At 37.2% G+C, this 23,505-nt stretch overlaps 1 protein-coding gene across 5 annotated transcripts in view; it reads left to right on the forward strand.

Moving 5' to 3' along the window:
• The first annotated feature begins 1,048 nt into the window (after window positions 1-1,048).
• Window positions 1,049-23,505, forward strand: part of LOC131072404 (uncharacterized) — a 190,444-nt gene continuing 167,987 nt past the window's right edge. For 2 of the 5 annotated variants that reach the window (XM_058008543.2, XM_059209374.1), the window contains exon 1: window positions 1,052-1,558. In XM_058008543.2, the coding sequence (XP_057864526.1) occupies window positions 1,204-1,558 (355 nt within the window). In that variant the 5' untranslated portion in view covers window positions 1,052-1,203. Of the gene's footprint in view, window positions 1,559-23,505 lie in introns of all 5 variants that reach the window. The other 3 variants (XM_058008544.2, XM_058008545.2, XM_058008542.2) reach the window with 3 other exon arrangements.

Here is a 23,505-nt window from a genome sequence, read left to right on the forward strand (position 1 = left end):
GTCTAAGGGTACAATGAAAATTATGTGCGAGAAGCTAATCTAGAAATGTTTTCTCGAGTAGATTGATGATGTGTTGTAGAATGTTGAGATTGATAATGGAAATCTGCTACCTAAATATTATTATGTGATCAAATGTCGAGGTTGTGAAGTTGGAAGGTACCCCTCAATTCTCTCTTCAAAGCCATCTCCTCCTATAGAGGAAATTGGTTATTGGGAGAAGTGTCCTCTTTCTAAAGAAAATGTTGGAGTTGGTCCATGATGGCAAAGTGGGGTGGCCACAAAAATACCTCAAGGATGAAGGGCTTATGGGTGATCACGATGAGGAGGACATAAAAAAGAAGAGGTGGCCTCTACAAGCTTAGATGAGGTGGTAGTCGAGGCAGAGGAGCATGTAGCTTGTTTTAGATTTCTTGGTGAAAGCCATACTGGCGGCTAGGATGGATGCATAAATTGGCTCTTGAGTTTGGGTGTGACGTCACTGATAATTTGCAAATAATAAATATAATGTTTTGTTTTGCTTAAATATGATAGTGCATGGTTTTGGCTCTCGCAGACCATCTCCGTTTTGCTTTGGGAGACCTTTTGTTTTGTCTCAGAAACTTGTTAAGGGGCGTGGGTCTTTTTGTAAACGTTTGTAGTATGGATTACTTGACTGATATAGCTAGAAGTATAGTAGAAGATCACTCACATATGTAATATTTTCATATATATTCATCTAAAGAGTATAACTCCATAACTGCTATTTACCAATCAATATAAAAGAAAAGATTAACGAAAAGTTCCAAGATTTAAATTTGATGATTGATTCTACCTTAAAGTTATTCTTCAATTATTATTAAAATATATTTTATTTAAAAAATATAATATAAATAAAAGATATATAACTATAATCCTACCCTGCATCAAAAATCTCCCCTTTTTATAAATAATCTTCTTAAAAACTAATTATATTTAATTAATAATTATAAAAAAACAAAAATATAATTTTAACCAATTAAGAATACCAAAATCACTCCGTCCACACAAAATGATGTTAAAAAGGGTGGGTAAAGGCCGCTCTGCACTTTCACCCATACGCTGGGGAAAATGCTTCTTTCCAATCATGAGAAACGCGACTGCCAAATATTTCAAAATACTTGGAAATCATAATTGTGAAACAATATATGGGCTGACCACCCGTGCTTGGAATTTGTTATAGATAAGATGCTCACAATCTCTGTGCAACTCTATTCGAGAGGGAACTTGAATGCTTGCGTTGGCCCATTTCGCAATGATGTCTTACTATTTAAAGCTCCAATTACCAAACTTAAGCTCATGCCAATGCCGGAGAGAATATGTATTTATGGTAGAAGAAAACATATCATGAAGAAGCCTCCGAGGGCTGTTATGATGGATCCATGGGCACCCAGTATGGATTCACAGAGTATTGCTTCACAGCTGTTTGCAGTTTCGTTATTTCCATACTTGGGTTTCTTGTATTACATCACCAAGTCCAAATCAGCTCCTCCCCTCACTCAATTCGGCTTCTACTTCCTGCTAGCTTTTGTAGGCGCCACAAGTGAGTTCTTTCTTAACCAAGTATTTCAATTTTTTTTTGACTAAGCTCTAGTTTAAATGACTCGAGAGATTTCTAAAATAAAGAATGTCTTTTAAGAACATTGAAACAGATTGGCATTTGCATGTTTCTTTTTTGTACACATGTAAAAGGCTAGCAACACAACATTTGAGGACTGGAGCACATCAGATATCATTATCCAATTCAATAAGAAAATGCAGATTAATAGTATTAGTTGCAGGCTGAGAAGCATGAAATGCTATATCTTCATACACCCCCCATTCTCACCATCAATTAATATAATTTTGAAAAAGATCATATTCAATTTAATGGAAAAATGCAGATAAAAGTATTAATGCACGAGGATGAACCTAAAAATTTATGTCCATCTTATACCCCCTCTTTTTACTAGTATCACAAAACACAGTGACCGTAACTAATGAAAACTCTTGGAAAATGTTCGAGTCCATGCCCAGTCAAAATTCAAGCATGGGTTGGCTTTCGGAGGAATTAAAATGATATTCATTTATCTTGATAACAGAATGAACTTGTTTGGCAAACACACCTGCTTGAAGTGCTAAAACAGTCGCCTTTAATCGCAGAGTTCTCAACATAGGCGAGTGTTTGGTTTAGGTTATTAATGGGCAGAATATTAGCAATTGCCAAGAAGATTCTATAGTTCAAGGTTATTGGGGCAGTTTGACCTGAAGAAGTAAGATATACCTCTTGGTTACTATAAATGCTTTCTTACACCAATGAAGAAAATCATTGTCTCGTAGAATTCTCAATTATCAACGGTATAGTTCTTTTATTTACGAAAATTAAAGTTAACTGCAACCATGCGACATCTTGATTAGGTTGGAGAACAAGAGATTAAGAGTAAAGTCTTAAATTGATATAGCATGTGCTTACAATTTGTAATGTTATTAGTGGGTACAACATTTTGGGTCAAATAAGAAACTATGAATCTGCTATATATGGAAAACAAGGACTGCAATGAATCCTAAACTCAGATTGAGTTTATGTTATGTCCTGTAGTGGTTTTAATTTGTCTACGGCTAAGTTGCCGGTTCAGGGACAGGTGCGAGTATGGGAACCGAAACCCGGTATGGCAATTTTTTTTTCCTTGGTTATGGGTGCGGGAACTGAGTGGATGAAGGAGTACGTACTCCAATTCTGCTTAGCTGAAGAACTTGCAACCTGTTGAGTTTGCATACAACATTTAGTATTTAATTTTATAATTCAAAAATCAAAACTAAAAGTAAAAACGTGAATTATAAAATTATATTATTATAACATATAATATATAGCTAATACCATGATAGCATTGAATGAAAAACCAGAAAAAACAAAAAATAAAAAGATACATACTTGAGAGAGAATTTTAATTGCAAGAGGCTGCAAGAAAATAGAGCCCCATGTAGATACTACCACTCATTAGCACTTTTCTTATAATTGTCTAGAAGAATGAAAACATCATGATATTTTGAAGCTATGAATTGGCCATACTCGCTCAAGACAATACTTTGGGTTTTTTCATCTGTATTTATCTTTCTAAATGGAGCCTTATAGCAAGCAGCAACCTTCCCATTTCTATATGGTGCCACCCTCCTGGGCAATGAAAGTACCTCTTTGCTATAATACTTTGGTGACAAAGCAAATGCTAAGAGATGTAAGGGGGTGGTCATCTTGTTCCAACGGTCAACAATAATTTTTTTGTATAGTTTTGAAAAATGTTTTTGTTGGGTCATGTTTCTTGACTTCTTTTATTGCTCTTATTTTCTCCACCATGGAGTCCATGCCATAATAAATTTCACCCAAACTTGGGCGATCAATATTATCATACCTAATGCTCATGATGGGCTTAGTGAAATTCAAAACATATTCCACACAAGCTCACCACTCATCATCTAGGATCAATGCTTTTACTTTTTGGGCTCTTTCTGTGTTTGATTGCCTCCATGCATACTTTTTGGGCTCTTTTTGTGTTTGATTGCCTTCATGCACTCCATAAGTTGTTGATGATAATGGAACTCAAGGTTTCTCACACCTTCACAAGTTGTCTTGAGATGATTGTGTGAGATGCAAATTGTGTTCCAGCAACCTAATATGATATAACAAATATGTCACATATCAACAATAAAAAATAAAAATTAAAAAATTAAAAAATATTTTAAAAATAAAATTTAAATTACCTTCAACAACTCCAACTTGGAGAAGGTCCTGAATATAGTTTGTGACATATGATGATTAGTCACAAACATTTGAATCCCCTTGGCCTCCATGTAGACTTGTTTGACCCATTAAATTTGTGTGCTAGTCTTTTGCAATATCAAATTGAGTGAATGGACTACAAATAGTGTCCAAAAAATGTGACTATATGTAGCCTCCACTATAGACCTAGCTGCTCTATAACTTTTAGCGTTCTCTATTATGACTTGGACAACATTTTTAGGCCCAATATTTCTATGGATTATTGGCAATGAAACTTGCATCTTTTACTTGCCTCTCACAATTCACTGCCTTCAAAATCATCGCTCCTTTAGGAGACACTGCTATAATATTGATCAATGGTCTATTTTTGCAATCTTTCAATCTATCAAAAATGATGGACACACCTGTTTTAGGCCATGTATCCTTGATCACTCTCAATGATGTCTCTATTGAAGCTTTCTCTCTCGCCAATAAGGTGGTTCACACCTATTCATACCCAAGACTAACATAATCATGAGGTGTATTGCAAAGGGTATTCACCATATCTCGCCAATAAGGTGATCCGACAATGTTGAAAGGAAGCCCATTGCCATAAATGCCACGAGTAATGCTCTGGTCTACAACTTATTTGATTTCATTTTTGAAGGCCTTGTCCAATGGGCCTCTTTTACATGAAACCAAAACTTATCTTCTTTAAAAAGATAGTGGCATTGACATGAAAGGATGTGGGCTAGCTGGTTGTGTGAAGCCACTAGGAGGTTTCTGTGAGCTTGTCTTGGCAAGAGGATGTGTAAGAGTCTTCGATCTATTACATCTCATGTTGACATCCTCTTGTTCTTTAACATAAGCCAATATTAGATCCTTTGGCAACCCTTTTTTATTTAACCCGAGACAAACTTTATTCCTTTAAAGGGATGGCACATAAGTGAGCTTTCACTCGAAGATATGAGCTGTTATAATCTTTTTGATAGTGGTTACATTGCTAAAGGAAACCCTTTCCACTGGGAATTTGTTGAATAATTGTTGTATGTCGCCAAAGAGGCAACACTACATCAAATTTAAAAGAATTCTCTTCATTTTGGGCAACCGAACTAGAACTTCCAACCATTTTGTGTGAACCTAAAATGAAAAACATTACAAATTAACAATACTACAATTGAAAAAATAAAAAAATGGCATTATAACCCCTTATTATGCATTACAAGTTCAATTTTTATTCAAAACATACTAAAATTTGATTTTTTTTTCAAACTTGAAAAATCTAGAAAAAATTATTCTAGGTTGCCGGTTCGGGTTCGGGTTCCGGTTTGGGTTCGAAGAACCCGGTATGCCGGTACGGCAAAATTTTGAAAAGGGGTTTGGGTTCGTTAGTACAAAAACACGTAATTTTTTTTTTTATATATATATATATATATATATTTTGATATTTGTGAAGCCTATAAGCATGAATTAAAATATGCATGTCACATAGCATCATATAAACAACAAAACAAACATAAACTTGTAATCATAGCATCATGATCATACCATAATTGATAATAGCATCATATACATCAAGTTTAATATCAAAATGACAAAATATTCAAGTATCATTGTTTCAACTTTCAACAATATAAACTTAAAGTTTAATCATCAAATGGATCATCTAATTCATCCTCCTCCTCCTCCTCATTGACATTGACATTACATGAGCCAATGCCACTTTCACTTGCACTATAAGTTGGCTCAATTTCCAAGTCATCAAGTGTCAATGCAAGAAGCTGAGAAGCAGGAGCATCCAAATCAGTATGCTCTGGCTCTATATCCCACATCTTTGTTTCCCCTTGTGTGTAGTCATGTTGTTTGTGTGAAAGAAGACGTAGGTTGGAATGCACATATACGAAATTCTCCGCTCTTTTTGATAGCAGCCTATTGCGCTTTACTGAGTGGATGAAAGAGTATGTGCTCCAATTTCTTTCTGAAGCAGATGAACTAGCAACCTATGAAGACAAAGTAAACAATTAAAGTTATACATTAATAAAAATAAAATTACTAGCAACCTATGAAGACAAAGTAAACTATAAATAAACTAAAACTTGTAAATTTAAAATTTTAATTAATTAAACTTACTTGTGATAAAACTTTTATAGCGAGGGGTTGTAGGTGTTGGAAGCATGTGCCATGGAAGTACCACCAGCTATGAGCATCTTTCTTGGATCTATGACGAAGTGCATCAACACTTAGACCATTCCCATTTGTGAATTCTATGAACTCATTTGTAACAACATCTCGCAAATCATCATCGGGATATAGTCTAAGAAATGCTGCCTTGTACCCATCAGATACTTCTAGATCTCTCCATGGTGGAATCCTTCCTGGTTTATCAAGAAACTGATTGCTATAGTACTTACGTGTCAAGGCATAGGCAAGAAGGTGCAAAGGAGTGGTCATCTTATTCCACCTCTCTACAATAATTACTTCCAGTTCTTTGAAGAATTTCTCCTGAGGATCATTCTCTTTTTCATTTATAGTGACCTTTATTTTTTCAAGCATTGAATCAATGCCATCATAAATCTCACCTATGCAAGGCCTATCCATGTCTGTATAGCGAATCATGCTCATGATGGGCTCAGTGATACTTAGGAGATATGTAACAAGATCCCACCATTTCTCATTCAATATTCTATCCCTAATTTTTTCTGCCCTCTCAGTGCTACTTTGCTTCCATACAATCCAATTGGTGCTGATCACCATATTGCATAGTGCCACTCTAACTTTCACAAGTCGTCTTAAGACGATTGTGTTTGATGCAAAACGGGTCTCAGCAACCTATAACACAATTAATGCCAAATGATTAAAAAATAAAGCCAAACTTTAAAGAAGAATACACAATATAGCTTACACAATGATATTATTAACATTGAAAATTCAAAAAAATCAGAAAATGTAAAATTAAATTACTATTTCACTTACCTTCAATAGCTCCAAATTCGAATAGGTTCTAAAAATCCCTTGAGACATGTGGTGGTTTGTGATGAACATCTGGATGTCCTCAGCCTCTGCATACACATCTCTGATCCATTTTATTTTTTGCCCAATCCTTTGTAGCATAAGATTGAGTGAATGTACCGCACAAGGTGTCCAAAAGATGTGATCATAGCGTTGCTCAACCAACAAACCAGCAGCTCTACAATTTTTTGCATTGTCCGTTATGACTTGGACAACATTGCGGGGTCCCACAGACTCAATGGCAGAGATGAAAATTTCTGCAATAAATTGGCCATCTTTTATTTGGCCCTCACAATCCATAGCTCTCAAAAACATTATCCCTTTAGGGGACACCGCTATGACATTGATCAAGGGACGGTTTTTAGCATCTTTCCACCCATTTGAAACAATTGTTACACCCGTCTCAACCCATGAATCCCTTATGGGTTTCAATGCATCTTCAACCCTCTTCACCTCTTTCTCCAATAATGTTCCACGTACCTTCTCATAACCGGGGCCCTTATACCCTCTTGGTGCCTCATTAACACTTTTTATCATTTGCTTCCAATATGGGGAGCGAACAACATTGAATGACAACCCATTTGGATAAATGCACCTTACTATATCTTGATCAGCATTGTCTCTACTCTCATTTTGGAATGCGGTTTCTAAAGGCCCCTTTGTTCTTTTACGTGTCAAGGGTGGTTCACTTTGAAGTTCATTTGTGGCAAAGAAGGGGTGGTCTTCTACTACAATACTGGGATTAGAAGGGCCTTGCATTCCCTTTGTTTTCTTTGATGCGGTTTGGTTCAATCTACGGGCTTCCCTCTCTTCTGCCGCCTCATGCTCCCTAATATATCTCATCACTGTCTCATCTGGTATAGGTTTACCATTTTTTCCAGGGCATTTTTTGATGCCTCTTCCTTTTATTCCACACAAATGGCCTACCACTCGATAATATGAACTATTACGTTCAATATCACATCCATGGCATTTCCAACGAAATCCCCCACCTCCCAGAAGTTGTTTTATAATGTCCACATATTTCCATAAGGGAGAATTTGGATCATTTCTTTGTTTTGCAATTATTTGTTCATTACCAATGGAGGAAGATGTAGATGCCATTCTAGTTCCTATGGCAAGAAATAAAATAAACATATTCAAAAACAAAAACTAAATAATGAAAAAAAATTCAAGTTTCATGTTTGACAATTTGTGAAACAAAAATAGTTGGAAAAAAATGTTTAAAAACCTACCTCTTGCAGCCAATGTAAGCTTGAAAATGTATGAAAATGATGCTGCAACACTTGTTGAAGCTTCTAAAATCAGTCTTCAACTCCTCCTCTTTGATCTTGGAAGCCAAATTTTGTTCACCCTTTCTTCAACCTGGTCTCATAAAAATTTTGTTTGCAACACAAATGAGGTGAAATGAGTCAATAAAATGTTTTAGAAGTGGTTTTTAGGTTATAACTTTCACTTTTTACAAGGCGGAATAGAAAAAAAATAAAATTTGCTTTGTTTTTTGACTTTATGGGCCGCCCGGCTGCCCGGGTTCGACTGGGTCCGCCCGGGTTCGACTGGGTTCGACCCACTCTGGGTTTTTCGAACCCTGGTCGAACCCAGGTCGAACCGGACCCGTACCACGGACCCGGTCGAACCCGGACCCGTACCAGGGCGTCCCAGGGGCGAACTCGGTAACCTAGAAATTATTGAAAACTTGAAAAAACGAAAGATGTACCGACCTTTGATGGCTAAATCTTCTTTGTGCATTGATTCCTAAGCTTTTGGTGGATGCCTTACTCCTCCATAGCCTTCACCTTCAAAAAAAAAAAAAACCTTAAAAACCCAACAATGGCAGCTTTGAGTAAAAAATGGTTTTCTTGGTGCTTCGTGTTTGTGAAATGACATTCAATCACCAAATAGATGATGTGTAGGGCAAATTCATACTTTGGGGGGTGTGAATGAATAATTTTTTTTGTTCATTTAAAAATTTCTTTTTTTGGGCATCCTAGGCTGTGGGTACACCTTAGTACCAGACTGGTAACTAAACTGGACCAAGACCTGAACTAGTGCTTAGACCAAGTACTCAATAATATAGGTCTATTGTTATCTAAGAATTTGATGGATTAAAATTAACCTTCTCATTAAATTTTTTGATTGACTTGTTTGCCATTATAATATTCTCTTGATTATGTTTTGAGATGTGGATTATAGAGGATGTTTCCATAGGGATAAAAGTCTAGACATTTTAGCAAAGCTTTATATTAATTGTGTTGGATTTTATTTTCATCATTTGATAAAAAATACATGATTTTTCAATTGAGTTGTGGTCCACTAGTGAGTTGACTTGGATGTTATAGAGACTACCAGAGCTCTATTCCAGTAGAAGGTTAGACCCTAGCACAAGTAGAAGGGACAAGGTCAGATCTGGTCCTGTGTGGCTGTGGTAGGTTTCCCCTTAGACATTGGCATCAGAGTCTTAAAAAAAAGAGTTTTGAGATGCTTCCTAGTGAAAAAAATCATTTATATCTTTCATCGGGTGTTTACACCAAATTTTAAATTTATGCTTTGTCTTTAGTATATGGATATTCTTGTAATTTAACTCCAATATGGCATTGATGCTCAATTAAGATATTGTACATAGTTTTTTGCAATCTTATTGATAGAGTTTGAATCATTTGTAATTTGGAAGATTAATTTTTTATCTATTAGCTGTAACTGGTCCATTTTTCTCATGATGTTAGCAAGTATTTACTTACTGTCATCTAACAGAGCTTGAAAACTTCATGATAGAACATTGAAATGGCCATCACTCTAAATTTTAAAGCTTTAAGATTCTTAAATCTAGATGTTGGTTTTTTTTCAAGTTTTTAAATAATATTTAGTGATGCCACCAGAATATTTCCCCTTGTTTTTAAGTTTTTTTGGGGATAATATTACAAAAACACTCCCGACCGGGTGAAAATTGGAGCAAGATGCATTTTGATCTTAAAACCTAATAATGTTAAAGGGGCAGATATAAGTTGAAGAGAAAATATTAGAGATTATAATGCAATAGATTGTATTATGAGATGGAAATTTGTACATGTGAAGAAAGCTGAACCATGTGCACTAAATGGCACTCACGAGTCACGATTTCCATAACAAATATGTAATGTCCCCTACTGGGTTGCTGCCGATTTCCCAATAATCAGCACTTATAACTTAATATTATCATGCGTTAAATTAATTTATTAAAATAAATAACCATATTTATTCATAGTACAATTGATAGTGGCTATATTCAAGCCCCAATTCTTACTTCCTTTCTAATCCTCAACCCTGGATGGGGATTGACTTGTCTAGGGCACTATGACACCACCTCCATAATTGGGCCTAGGTTTCAAGAACATTTGTTCAGACCACCCTTGGGGCTCACCTAATTGGGATGGATTTAATCCACCTCTCCCTAACAACACGCCTCTCCTTATGGGGGGGGGGTGTGTTGTGCCTTGCACACACTCCTTGTTGTCGACAGGGACCCCCTTTCTTGGGTTTTGCCTCATCGAGGCTTCAAGTAGGAATTTTGTTAGGTTGGCAGAGTAGGATGGAGCAGAAAGAGAGATTAGGATCCCTAGGGAATTGTAAGGTTCAAGAAATGATGCTCAAGTCATGATTTCAAAGATTAGTAGAGTACAGACTACGCTAAAATGACCAATGTTTGCAAAGGCAGTGTAATGTCCCCTTTTCCACTTTAGTTTGTTTTGGGGACTGTTGGCCAATTTTGAGACCTGTTGGTCATTCAGAGGCAAAATTAGGGTTTCCTATTTCCTAGGAGGATGTTTTAGCATTTTGGCAGCTTGCATGTTGGAGTTTTATAGTTTTGATTCTGGATTCCTTCTAGGTTTTCAGAAAGCTTCGCAATGATGGTACATGCGTGGCAATCAGTGGAGTTTAACTTACTATTTTTAATAAGTGGGGGCAAGGATAGCTCATTTTTTTTGGTTTTCAGAGAGCTTCGCGATGGTGTGACATGCAAATGAATTTGAAGACTTTTCCAGACTTACTATTTTTAGTAAGTTGCGACCGCTGCTGAGAATGTGGTTAAAATGCATTTGGACACACAAGTACTATTTTTAGCAGGGTTTTAGCAGGCCTCTTTAGATGGCTATTTCCGGTAGGCCAGTTTGAGGAGTTGGTCTTCTAGCATTTTTGGAGCTATTTTGGCAAGTCTGAGCTTGTGTTGGGCAAATTCATGGTTGAGGAAAAATATTTTATAAGTGAATTATTAATAAGGCTAGATGGACGCCTTAGGAAGAAAAAGTTAATTTTATGAAATAATTCACTTATTTACTTTGGACGCCATAATGCACTTTATTGATATTTTTTATAAAGTATCGTTTTCAAGACAAGGTGGGTGTTCATTTTGGAGATATTTCATTTAAAGATTATAACCTTTAAAGTGTCCAAACAATAGTTGATTTTGGCGTCCCTTTTGGAAGAATATATGATTTAAAATAAAGGCAAATATTATATTGCTTTGGGCGTCCAAGTTGGCATTTAACTTCATTTCATTTCATGTCAATTTGGAGGGAGTTGAATTTGAATTTGAATTCGGAGCTTCAAAAGCTATAAATAAGAGTGTTGGGCTCTTGTTTTTGGTATCCATGACTATTGCAACGAAGTGCTGCTGAAATTATTTTAGACTTTGCTTTGAGTAATGCATACCTCCTAGCCTCCTTCAGTTTCGAGCTTGAAAGATAGCCCCTAGTTGAATATTGTGACTATTTCTCACTTAGAGGAGCAGATTGAGCTTAACGAAGATGAAGATATATGTTGTTTTCTGATTTTTGAGTGTTGTTTTCAGTTTTGGAGTTGCTGTTTTGTGTAGTGCTGAATGTGAAATTCATTCATAAGTCTCTAAGAGTTCAGTCGTTGTTTTTGGGTATTCTTCCTTTGTTTTCCTCTTGGTTAGGCAATCCTTTTTGCTAAGTTTCGTGGATTTTGGTGTTGATTTGGATTTTCTAGACAAAACGCCCTTCTTGTCTGGCCGTACCATGTTGGAGGCTGCCTTGGGAAGCGTGTAGTGATATTGGTTTAGATTTGCAGCGAGTTGTTGGCTTCTGCTTGGGCGCCTTCTCTTTAGAGATCATTCGCACTTGATTTCAAGTCATTCAGAGGTGTGTGGGTAAAGTTATGAGCATTTAGGTGATTTCTCTCATTGCTGGTCTGTTATTTCAGTTAGCTGTTCTTTATATCAGACCTGAATTATTTACCTGTTTGGTTACTTTCCATATGCTGGATAGCTCATATTTGTTAGAGGATCCATTCCTAACATTTTGGTGTGATTAGATATCAATTTTCTATTGTAATCTGCAAACTAATGCTCTCATTGTAATGCTGAAATCAGTAGTATTGATCAGCCTTTGCTTATGGCATTTTACATTTTGTATTTCCCACTGTAGAAGTGGAAGAGGATGGCTTAGCCACCTATCTATTACTTCAATTGGTTTTCAAAGTCCTCCCGCTGAATAAGTGGTTGAGTGATTTTACTTTTAGTAGTGTAATAATTGTCCTCCCGTTGAATAAGTGGTTGAGTATAACATTTTCAGTATTGTAATAGCTGTCCTCTCGCTGGAAAGTGGTAGAGTGATTTTAGATTTGAGTTATTCTCGCCCGCTAAGCAAGTGGAAGGGGCTGGCTTGCCGCCTAGCATTGTACTTCAGTTTGTCTTTGGAGCTAACGATCCCCTATTCACTGTATGCTCTCACCTTCCCATATTGGGCTCTTGGTGAATAGAAAGTGGAAGGGTTACCTTTCAGCAGAATTGTATTTCACTTTCCTAACCTTAACAGGTGCTTTGATGTGTTTTAAAAAAAAAAAAAAGCAAGGGGGTCATTTCAGGCAGGTTTCAATATGAATTTTAGGGGGGGGGGTGTATTTCATGATTGAGTGTTTTGACCTCAATGATAGTGCAATAGTGTTTCAACAAGAAAAGTGTGAAAGGAAGGTCTCTCAAAATGAACTTGTCTAGGTCGTTTTCATATCTCCTTTTCACTCATGGTCTTCAAACCAGAACAGGGAACATAAAGTCTAGGCTTAGTCGCAGTGGACAAAGAACTTAGGTGTGAGGGTGGAATTGTTTTTTTATATTGCCCTTGCAAAGGCCAAAAATTATGCGAAGGTGACAAAGGGTATAAGCCAAAGAAGGTGGAATTAAAGCAATGAAGAGAGGAGAGTTGAGAATGTTCAAAACAAAAATGTTCTCACATTCACCTTACATTTGCTGAATTTTTCCCTTAAGTGACTAGGGCATTAAGTGACATAAGGCGAATAGGTTGGTGCAATGGATATTCCTAAAGATAAAGCGCCCTTTCTCTAAATCCCCTTCCAGTCGCCCTTTTTGCACTTTAATCTTAAATCGCCAAATTTTCTCCTTTATTTGGCGAAATGTGAAATGAAAACAAATGAGAGGTTTTGTTTTTCAATTATGCCTCCAATCGTTGAAAAAAGGTCCCAAAACAACTTAATGCTAAGTTGAAGGAATTCTAATGTTTTAAAACGCATTTCAAAGTAGCTTAAATCACCGAAAAAATGCCGATAGGTGGGAGGGGTACTTAAAGTTCAAAACAAATTGCCCTTTTTGCACTTTATTCTTAAATTGCCGAACTTTTCCCTTGTTCGACTTGGCGTTAAATAGCATAAGGATAAAGTGCCTTATTTTTACATTTCCACTCAATTTCGCCGAGCTTTATGCCTAAAGTCACGATATTAGAAGGTTGTGGTGTTTTAAGGTGAAATGCCCGTATATTTTAAAGTTGCGCTTTTCATTTCCTCTTCAAAATCCGAAAAAGCATTGAGTTGCTTAAAAACAACAAAGAAGAGAGGAGTGGGCGATGTTAAGTCATTATGTTATAATGTAAAGCGACTTTTTCTTGCGTTGTTTTTATTTATTGATGAAATGCCGATTCAAGTTGAATTCTAAGTGAAGTAAAACGTCTTTCGCATTTTGTCTCCATTAGCCTCAAGTCATTTCGCCTCATCACACCGAAACTATCCCAGATTTGCCAGAGGTTCTTTATTTGCGGGATCATATGCCAAAGGGTTGTAGCACCAGTTTAAGCAGATAAATGGGCATTTGACGTGAGCAAGATGAAGCGCCTTTTTGCATTCACTTCCTTCTTTTGCGGACAAAATCCCAAAGGTGCATATCATGCAGAAAATAAAATAAAAAGGGCATTGAATGCAAGTTAAAGGGGAAGGGTCGGGTTTCTATTCAAACATATGTCAAACGCCTCCATCATTTGTCGAGAGTTATGCCAAAGTGGCATCAAATTGCCCTAGGGTAACCACTCTAAGGCATCGAAAAGAGGAGACAAAAGTTGTATGAAGCAATCGCATCATTCCTAAAGGCTAGTGCGGTCAAGAGAGGACAATTTACTTGGCATTTCAAGAGCACATTTGTAGAAATCTCGAAATCTCTATAGCCAGGGAATCAGCTAAATGATTCAATAATCTAGGTGCTTTTTTTTCTTCGAAATGATATCTGTAAATGTGTTGTCAAACTTGGAATGAGTATGGCTATTTTTACCCTAGTTTTACATTTGGTTTATACTTCGAAAATTTCATTTAAAACCAAACCCAAGGTTAAACCCTAGGTTGATCATGCATAGTTGAACTCAAATCAAACTTTGAAAACCCAGCCTGGTAGAAATTTCAAGATCTATAGTCTTGATAGAGAAATTAAAACATTGCTCAAAAAGACCAATAAATGCTGAAAACCTCCCCATGTTTTGATAAACAAGTCTGAAGTAAAGAGTGCATTAAGTTGACAAATTTCAAGCCTAAGATGCAAAATATGCAAAACCAACTAAGTTTTAAACTGAGAAAGAGCATTGCCAAAATTGAGATTCCTAGCCATGCAACGAATTTAGAAAACTTAAACAACAAACTTCAATAATTTTTCAAATTTCGTCATTATGCTGTTATGATTCTCATTATGCTAATGATTTTATTGCTAATGTGGTCATTGGGCACCGCTGACCACATTTATGTGTTTAGAGGCCGCCTTGTAATCCGCGTCCTAGTTTGCAGGGTAGATGCCTCCCAAGATGGTTGAGTCCTCTATGGCACCTGAAGCACAAGGAACGTCCCAAACTTCTAAGACCGAAAACCCCTGCAAGTTGGAGAAAATGAAGTATGAATACCAAGGGTTGCTGCGAGATTCTAGAGTCCAGAGCCAATGGGAGAATGTGGGCGACACAAATTTTGGGCACATTGACATCCAGCAATTTAGAGACAGAGTATATGCCACAAACACCCACTGGAGAGCAAAGAAGATGGTGTAGAGTGAAATTGCATAGGCTGCTAGATTGCCACAAGCCATCGAGAATTATGAGCTCGTGGTAGAAAGCTCGAAGCACTACAAGCCTAGTAGCAGGGTGGTGTTGGTGAATAGGACAGTGATGGCGGATTTCACTCCCGAGGGCATTGGAGAGGCTTTTGATAACCCCATGCATGAGGAAGTGATCGTAGTAACAATGGAGAAGGCTCAGGCTGTACATGATTAGAATCCCACTAAGTGCAAGGGCAAAATGAATGAAAACTGGTATAAGGAGAAGAGGCCTCACAACACCAAGATCCTTAAGGTGTACACGAGTGAATTCAATGAAGAATACGGGGACATGGTCACCCTGCTTAGCCGTGTCATGGTATTGCCCCACTCCAATCTGTTTGAGGAGTGGTTGTTTTATTATGCAAATGAGGTCTTTATAGGGAAAATCAAGTTTGACTGGGCTCAAATCATTAGTGATAACATTCATACCCAGCTAACTCAGCTTGCAGAAAAGAGGTACTTCACCATGTCCTCTTATATGGTGTATATGTTCGCATGACATCCCAGATTGCTAGGATCAATCCGCCTAGGTGACATTGGAAATGGGCCCAACCATATGAAAGTATACAACTGCTACACTCAGCTTCACTTTTATAACATAAGTCAGAGGGAGAAAAACAACATAGCCTATGTAGTGGACTCGTATGAGCGCGTGAACGATGCCTTTACCATGCACATGGTTAGAACAATGCAAGAAGGACTACAACAAAGGCTGTCTAAACAGGCAATTGCGCTGATATGGAAGTATGGGACGTGGTTTATTCAGTTTCCCCGATTCTCTTATTTGAGAATCTCGGGCTTTGAGGGCACTCTCTACTGATTCCCCAGGTACCCCACTGATAAGATGATACTCCTAGAGGTCACAAGACAGGCACTTGAAGTTGAAGGAACACAAATGGACCACTGAGAGGGGGGGGGGGGTGAATCAGTGGTTACTTAAAACTTGAACTATCTAAAAGATCAAAGCTCTAATAACAAAGGTCAAGCAACAATAAGCAAAGATATTAAACCAATCTGCACACACACAAAGAAGGCAAGCCCACAACACAAGATATATGAGGAAAACCCAAGATGGGAAAAACCTCGGTGAGAAATACTGCTAGAGTCTACTGCTCTAATCTAGACTCACGGTGGAAATAGTCTGATTACAAAGTTTATGGGCACCAACCCAAAGGAGCACCAACCCTTGATTTGAGCACCCACTCAGATGATTACAATAAATTTATAACAGCTATAGATTGAATACCTCGTTACAAATGATGTTTTGTAACACGTCGTGTTTTCCACACTTGAAACTAAAACTGCTCTTTTCAGCTTACAGGCTTTGTCTTCTGCTTTCTGATCTCTGCATTTTATTTTGTCTTTTCACCAACTCTTTTGATCTCTGCAATAGCTCTCTACCCTCTATCTTCTCTCTTCACCAACTCTTCTTATTTTAGTTCTGATCAGATCTCTGCTCTTTGCTTATCTCTTACTCTGCTCTGCACGGTGTGAAATACACGCTGTATTTCTTACACTCTGTTTTCTTACTACTCTTTCATCTGCAACAACGCACTTCAGTTCGCCTTCAACAACACATGCTCAACACTTAGCAATTACTTCATCTACATGCTTCAAACTGATCCAATCCTTTTACTTCTCATAATTTTCCCTCGAAAACAGATTTTTCCCTCCAAAGGAAAATTCAAAAACACTTCTCGAAAACAAGAAAATGATCTGCCTTAATTTTAGCTTTCTGATTTTCTGCCTTTTTCATACTGTCTTTCTAATTTCATCCAATTAACTCAGCGTTCTGGCATGATCTTTGCATGCAACACTCATTCATGTAAATGAAAAATCTAGCTATCATTTGCTTAGCACCTATATCTTAACAACAATCTTTGATTTGTTCCGTACATACCACGTCCTCCACATCTCCTTTTATGTCGTCGGTTTAAACTTGGTCAAACATGTTGGAACCCTAAATTTTGGCAAAATTTAGGGTCCCCTCAATGAGATAATTCAGTGGACACCCCTAAAAATGCACTCATAGATCTTGATCTTGGTAAAAAATTTGACCTTGCAGTTAGGTTTACCACTTATCAATAAGCATGATTATCCATATTGAGCTCCCCACTATCAAATTTAATACCTCTCTCAAACAACAAAATTTATGGTCCACACCAGTTGGAGTCACACAACCATTCCGAGTAGCCATTTTCAAGGATTAATATCTTTCATGAGTCTTCATACTAATTTGTTTGTCCCAATCAATTCCCCTATCAACAAAGTATTCCTATACCAATTTGCAGATCCTCACTACCTAATTTGCTATTTTTCCTACACCCATATCATTTGCAATTTATTTCATTTCTTCATTGAAAACTATTACAAGTGGCCCTTTGTTTGAGTTCATATTTTGCAACTTGGCAATCCCAATATCGAACCAATTGTTCCCTGCAATTCTCCATACCATTATGAACCACTGTGCAAGTTTTGGGAGCCCTAACAATCCATTTGATATTTTTTCTAAGCTTAAACCAAATGCAATTTATGCAAATATATAACTTGTACAAAGTGAAAATCAATTGTGGAGCCTACTTTGGAAATTAATATCTTTCACCTCAGAAGGAATTTATCAGAGTTGTTGTAAAAGTTTGTTCAATTTACAATTCAATATGCAAGATGTATTCTAATTTTATTCTTTATATATCTATGTATTTTATCTCTATTATAATTCTGACTATCTTCTTTGTTTGGCAGGTAAGAGGAGTATTTATTGATTTCGATATCCTCTTTTTCAAATGCCATATGATATATATATATATATATATATATATATGAGAGGGGAGGATCAAGCAGTGCCTTGACCGGTCATGTCTTATGGACATGACCGATCAAGTCACTACTTGATCGCACCCTTTGGTATATAATATCAACCGGTGTTAAACATATTTGTTAGCACGATATTAATCGGTGATCACATAACATATAACATATTTGCCAACCCGATATTAATCGGTGATCACATAACATATAACATATTTGCCAACCCGATATTAATCGGGACTCATGTAACATATTAACATGTTAACCGATATGCCAATCGGTATTAATGATGGCGTTTGGCATTACAAATTAATTGAAGTGAATCGGTGTCGATGTTAACCGACACTGATCACTTAACTAAGGGTTATATTCATTAATCATTAATCGGTGCATTACTATGCCACCCGATAGTAATATAATAATCACTTGTTGAGAACACATCCGATATAGATCGGGATAGATGATTAATTAGATAACTATCGTTGATTACCAATATGCCATGATTATCGATGAGGAATAATCATCAAATAAAATAGCTTGAAGTTTTTCTTAATGGTTTAATTGATAGGATAAATGATTGAATGAGAGACTTCATTTATCTCTCATTCAATCATTTATCTTACCGTAGCTACCATGCATTAACACTCCCTCGTAGCTAGGTAAGATAAATGAGAGTAGTGTATCAAGCATCACAATTTTAAATGATAGTTAGCATTCTTTACACAATCTAACTTTCTAGGAAATCATATCACCTAATCACATGATATGAAGTATCACCTAAACACGTGATACAAAAGACCATCACATCAATCTTGTGATGACAGGATATCACCTTAGCACGTGATATCAGTATTGCCTAAGCACACAATACTTAAGGATAATCATATGAGAAAATATTCCATTCTCATCTTTATCCAAGTTGAGGTAGGTGCACTAACATTTCATATAAATGTTTTACCACAACACAATCATGGCTCATCCATGATACACTAGAGATCCAACATGATAACTGGTTTGGACATTCTAAGATCGTCACCTTATAATGTCTCCATACAAGTGTTCATTATCTTGAGAGATCGTCACCTCTTAGATATGAACTCAGGGGATAAGAATCCAAAAATGTCCTATCATGACAAAGAAGTTTACACATTAAATATCTTATGTAAATACAGATTACAAAGCAAATTACCTTTCTATCATACCTAAACCTTTTCTGAAGTGATCAACCTTCACTTTGGAAAGAGGTTTGGTCAGAATATCTGCCGTTTGATCTCCTGTACAAACATATTCTAATTGGATTGCATTCCTGTCTACCATATCTCGCACATAGTGGTATGGAATCTCAATATGCTTGGATCTGTCATGAAACACTGGATTTACTGAAAGTTTTATACAACTCTGGTTGTCATAGTGTATAACAGTGGGTTTCATAGGTTCTCCAAACAACCCCACAAGCAACTTTCCTAAGCCATACTGCCTCTCGGGCAGCCATAGAAGCTGCAATGTATTCTGCCTCGGTCGAGCTTTGGGCTACAGAAGACTGCTTCCTGCTGATCCAAGATATCATGGCTGAACCTAGACTAAAGCAACACCCTGAAGTACTTTTCCTGTCAGTCACACTTCCAGCCCAATCTGAATCTGTAAATCCATGTAAGTTTATATCAACTTTCTCATATTTGAGACCAAGGTTTAGGGTACCTTGTAGGTATCTCATAATATGTTTTACTGCAACCAGGTGTATCTCCTTCGGTTCACACATAAACTGACTTAGAGCATTAAATACATAACAGATATTTGGTCTAGTATTTACCAGGTACATCAGGGACCCAATCATCTGTCTGTATTGAGTAGGATCAGTGGGCTGTGACTCTGCTGCTGCTTCTTCAAGTTTATGTAAATTAGTTTCCATAGGAGAGGTCATGGGTCTATAGTTTAGCATTCCGAATCTCTTCAATATATCCAAGGTATACTTTCCTTGGTTTAGTATAATGTTGTCTGAATTCTGCCATTTTTCCAATCCTAGGAAGTAACGAAGGAGTCCTAAGTCCTTCATATCAAATTCTTTGGATAGATCTTTCTTGCATTGATCTATAAGATGATCATTTCCTGCGATTAATAAGTCATCAACATATAAAATCAACATTAGCATATCACCTTTATTTCTTTTGTAGTAGAGATTAGGATCTGCATCATTTTTAGAGAAGCCTAGTCTTGAGAGATAGGTGTCAATTCTTTCATACTAGGCCCTGGGAGCCTGTTTGAGCCCATAGAGAGCTTTCTTGAGTCTGCACACATGAGATTCTGCATCATAAATTTCAAACCCTTCAGGTTGCTCTAGATAGACTTCTTTTAAGATCTCACCATTTAGAAATGCTGTCGTAACATCCATCTGGTGTACCTTCCACCCTTTAGCTGCTGCAATGGCTAATACAGCCCCTACTGATGTATATCTGGCAACAGGTGCAAAAGTTTCTTCATAATCTATTCCTTCTCTTTGAGAGAACCCTCTAGCTACAAATCTAGCCTTGTGTTTTTCAATACTACCGTCTGCAGCATGTTTGATCTTAAAAAACCATTTAGATGAAACAACAAATTTCTTCATTTTTCATAATGGATTGATACTCTTCAGACATGGCATCCTTCCATACTTGATGTTCAAGAGCCTCTGATACATTGTTTGGTTCGGCTTTAGAGAGATCATTCATAAGGGCAACATAGCTAGTGAATTTGTTAGGCCTTTTGCTTTCCCTGAAGGTTCCTGGAGGAGCAACAAACTTCTAAGCTTCTGCTACAGTTTTGGTGGCCCATAGTGGTCTTTTCTTGAGGTTTTCTCTAGGTGGACTTTGAGTTTCACTTATAGTTTCCTCAGGATTCTCCCTCTGAAGCTCAGAAGTAGGATCTCTATCTATGTTAGGGGTGGGGATATAGACTTCAGGGTCTAGAGAGCTTTGGGCTCTTTTAAAGGCTAAGTCTTCTTCAAAGATCACATCCTTGCTTAGTTCAATATTCTTTTGGCTAGGTATATAGATCCTGTAAGCCTTGGAGGTTTCACTATATCCTACAAAGATTCCCCTTTTTCCCAGAAGGCTCTAGTTTTAAACTTTTCTCCTTAGGTACATGAATATAGACAGGGCATCCAAATATCCTAAGGTGGCTAATATTAGGTTTTGATTTAGTAAAGACTTCCTCAGGGGTCTTATCTTCAAGATAAAATTGGGGACATCTGTTTTGAATATATACAACAGTGCTAGTTGCTTCTGCCCAAAGATTGATATTTAGATTCTGATCAAGAATCATAGCTTTGGCAGCTTCAATGATTGTCCTATTTTTCCTTTCAGCTATCCCATTTTGTTGAGGGTTATAAGGTATTGTTAACTCCCTCTTAATCCCTGAATTTTTACAAAACTCTTTAAATAATTCTGATGTGTATTCCCCCCCATTGTCAGTTCTTAGGGTTTTAATTTTATTTCCTGAGTAGTTCTCTGTTAGTGATTTGAATTCTTTAAACCTATTAAGGATCTCTTCTGATTGTTTACATTTCAGAAAGTAGATCCAAGTTTTCCTAGAGTAGTCATCAATGAAAATTACATAATAAAGGCACCCTCCTAATGATGGTACAGACATTGGCCCACATAGGTCAGAGTGAACTAGTTCTAAAACATTGCTTGTTTTCCTAGAACTATTCTGAAAGGAACTCTTAGTATTTTTGCCTAGGGCACACCCCTTACACGTACCAGAATGGTATTGTTTTAACTTAGGCAAACCAATTACTAATTTTCCATTGAACATAAAGCATGAAAGTCCAAATGACCTAATCTTTTATGCCAAATTTCATTAGAATTTGCAATCTCATGAAGTAGGGCTAGGTTAGATTTAGTACTTACCTTGTACCAATAGCCTTTTCTACGTCCTAGGGTTATAGCCTTCTTGATGGAAGAGTTTTGTGGCCATACTAGAACTTTACCATTCATGAAGGTTATTCTGTACCCATCATCTTCAAGTGCTGATATGGAGATTAAGTTCCTCTTGATGCCAGGGACAAATAGGACTCTGGTGAGTTGGAGAGACATGCCTGTCTTCAGCTTAATGGTGCAGGTACCGACGCCTTTCATGGGATGTGCAGAGTCATCACCAATGGTTACTTCTTCATCAATTTCTTCTAACATGGAATCCAATAATTCTCTATACCTAGTGATGTGTCTTGAAGACCCACTGTCAATGATCCAGGTGTTAGATTTATTGGATACTTGGCTAGAGAGGGCAGAGTAGAATACATGCTTCTCGGAGTCATATTCTTCCCTTTTCACTTTTGCAAATAAAGCTTGTTGTTTGATTCTATCCGGACATTTTGTTGCATAGTGTCCATATTGATCACACCTAAAGCATTGAATGTGAGAGTTGTCTTTCTTAGATGACCTTTTCTCATGTTGGTTCTTTCTCTTCTTGAAATGTTTTTTCAGGTTCGGTCTCAGGTTCTACAGTTTCAGTTTTTACAAATGATTCGACTTTATTTTCTTTTAGAATCATTTGAATTCTGAACTTCTATGCTAAGAAGTCATCACCTCCTCCGAGTCTATCTTCAATTCTAATAGCGCTAGCGTTTGAAAGAATTGTGATGTTGAATATATGCTTGATTTGAATTTTCCGCAAAATTGAATAGCCTCAGGTTCGATTTAACCTGGCTCTGATACCATGTTGAGACATGGACCAGCTAGGACTCGAACCTAGGACCTTCCATACGCTGCTGGAGTGCTCTACCACTGAGCTACTGGCCCCTCTTGGACCAGTCCATCGTCAGTCCGGGTGTGGCTTATTTCCAACACCAACACCCCCCCTTAAGCCACACCTCTCGTGTGCTTGGGGCTCCTAGCATGGACCTGGCTCTGATACCATGTTGAGACATGGATCAGCTAGGACTCGAACCTAGGACCTTCCATACGCTGCTGGAGTGCTGTACCACTGAGCTACTGGCCCCTCTTGGACCAGTCCATCGTCCGTCCGGGTGTGGTTTATTTCCAACACCAACACCCCCCCTTAAGCCACACGTCTCGTGTGCTTGGGGCTCCTAGCCTGGACCTGGCTCTGATACCATGTAAAAGTTTGTTCAATTTACAATTCAATATGCAAGATGTATTCTAATTTTATTCTTTATATATCTATGCATTTTATCTCTATTATAATTCTGACTATCTTCTTTGTTTGGCAGGTAAGAGGAGTATTTATTGATTTCGATATCCTCTTTCTCAAATGCCATATATATATATATATATATATATATATATGAGAGGGGAGGATCAAGCAGTGCCTTGATCGGTCATGTCTTAAGGACATGACCGATCAAGACACTACTTGATCGCACCCTTTGGTATATAATATCAACCGGTGTTAAACATATTTGTCAGCCCGATATTAATCGGTGATTACATAACATATAACATATTTGCCAACCCGATATTAATCGGTGATCACATAACATATAACAGATTTGCCAACCCGATATTAATCGGGACTCACGTGACATATTAACATGTTAACCGATATGCCAATCGGTATTAATGATGGCGTTTGGCATTACAAATTAACCGAA

This window comes from Cryptomeria japonica, chromosome 7 (genome assembly GCF_030272615.1).
Source record: "Cryptomeria japonica chromosome 7, Sugi_1.0, whole genome shotgun sequence".
NCBI lineage: Eukaryota > Viridiplantae > Streptophyta > Pinopsida > Cupressales > Cupressaceae > Cryptomeria > Cryptomeria japonica.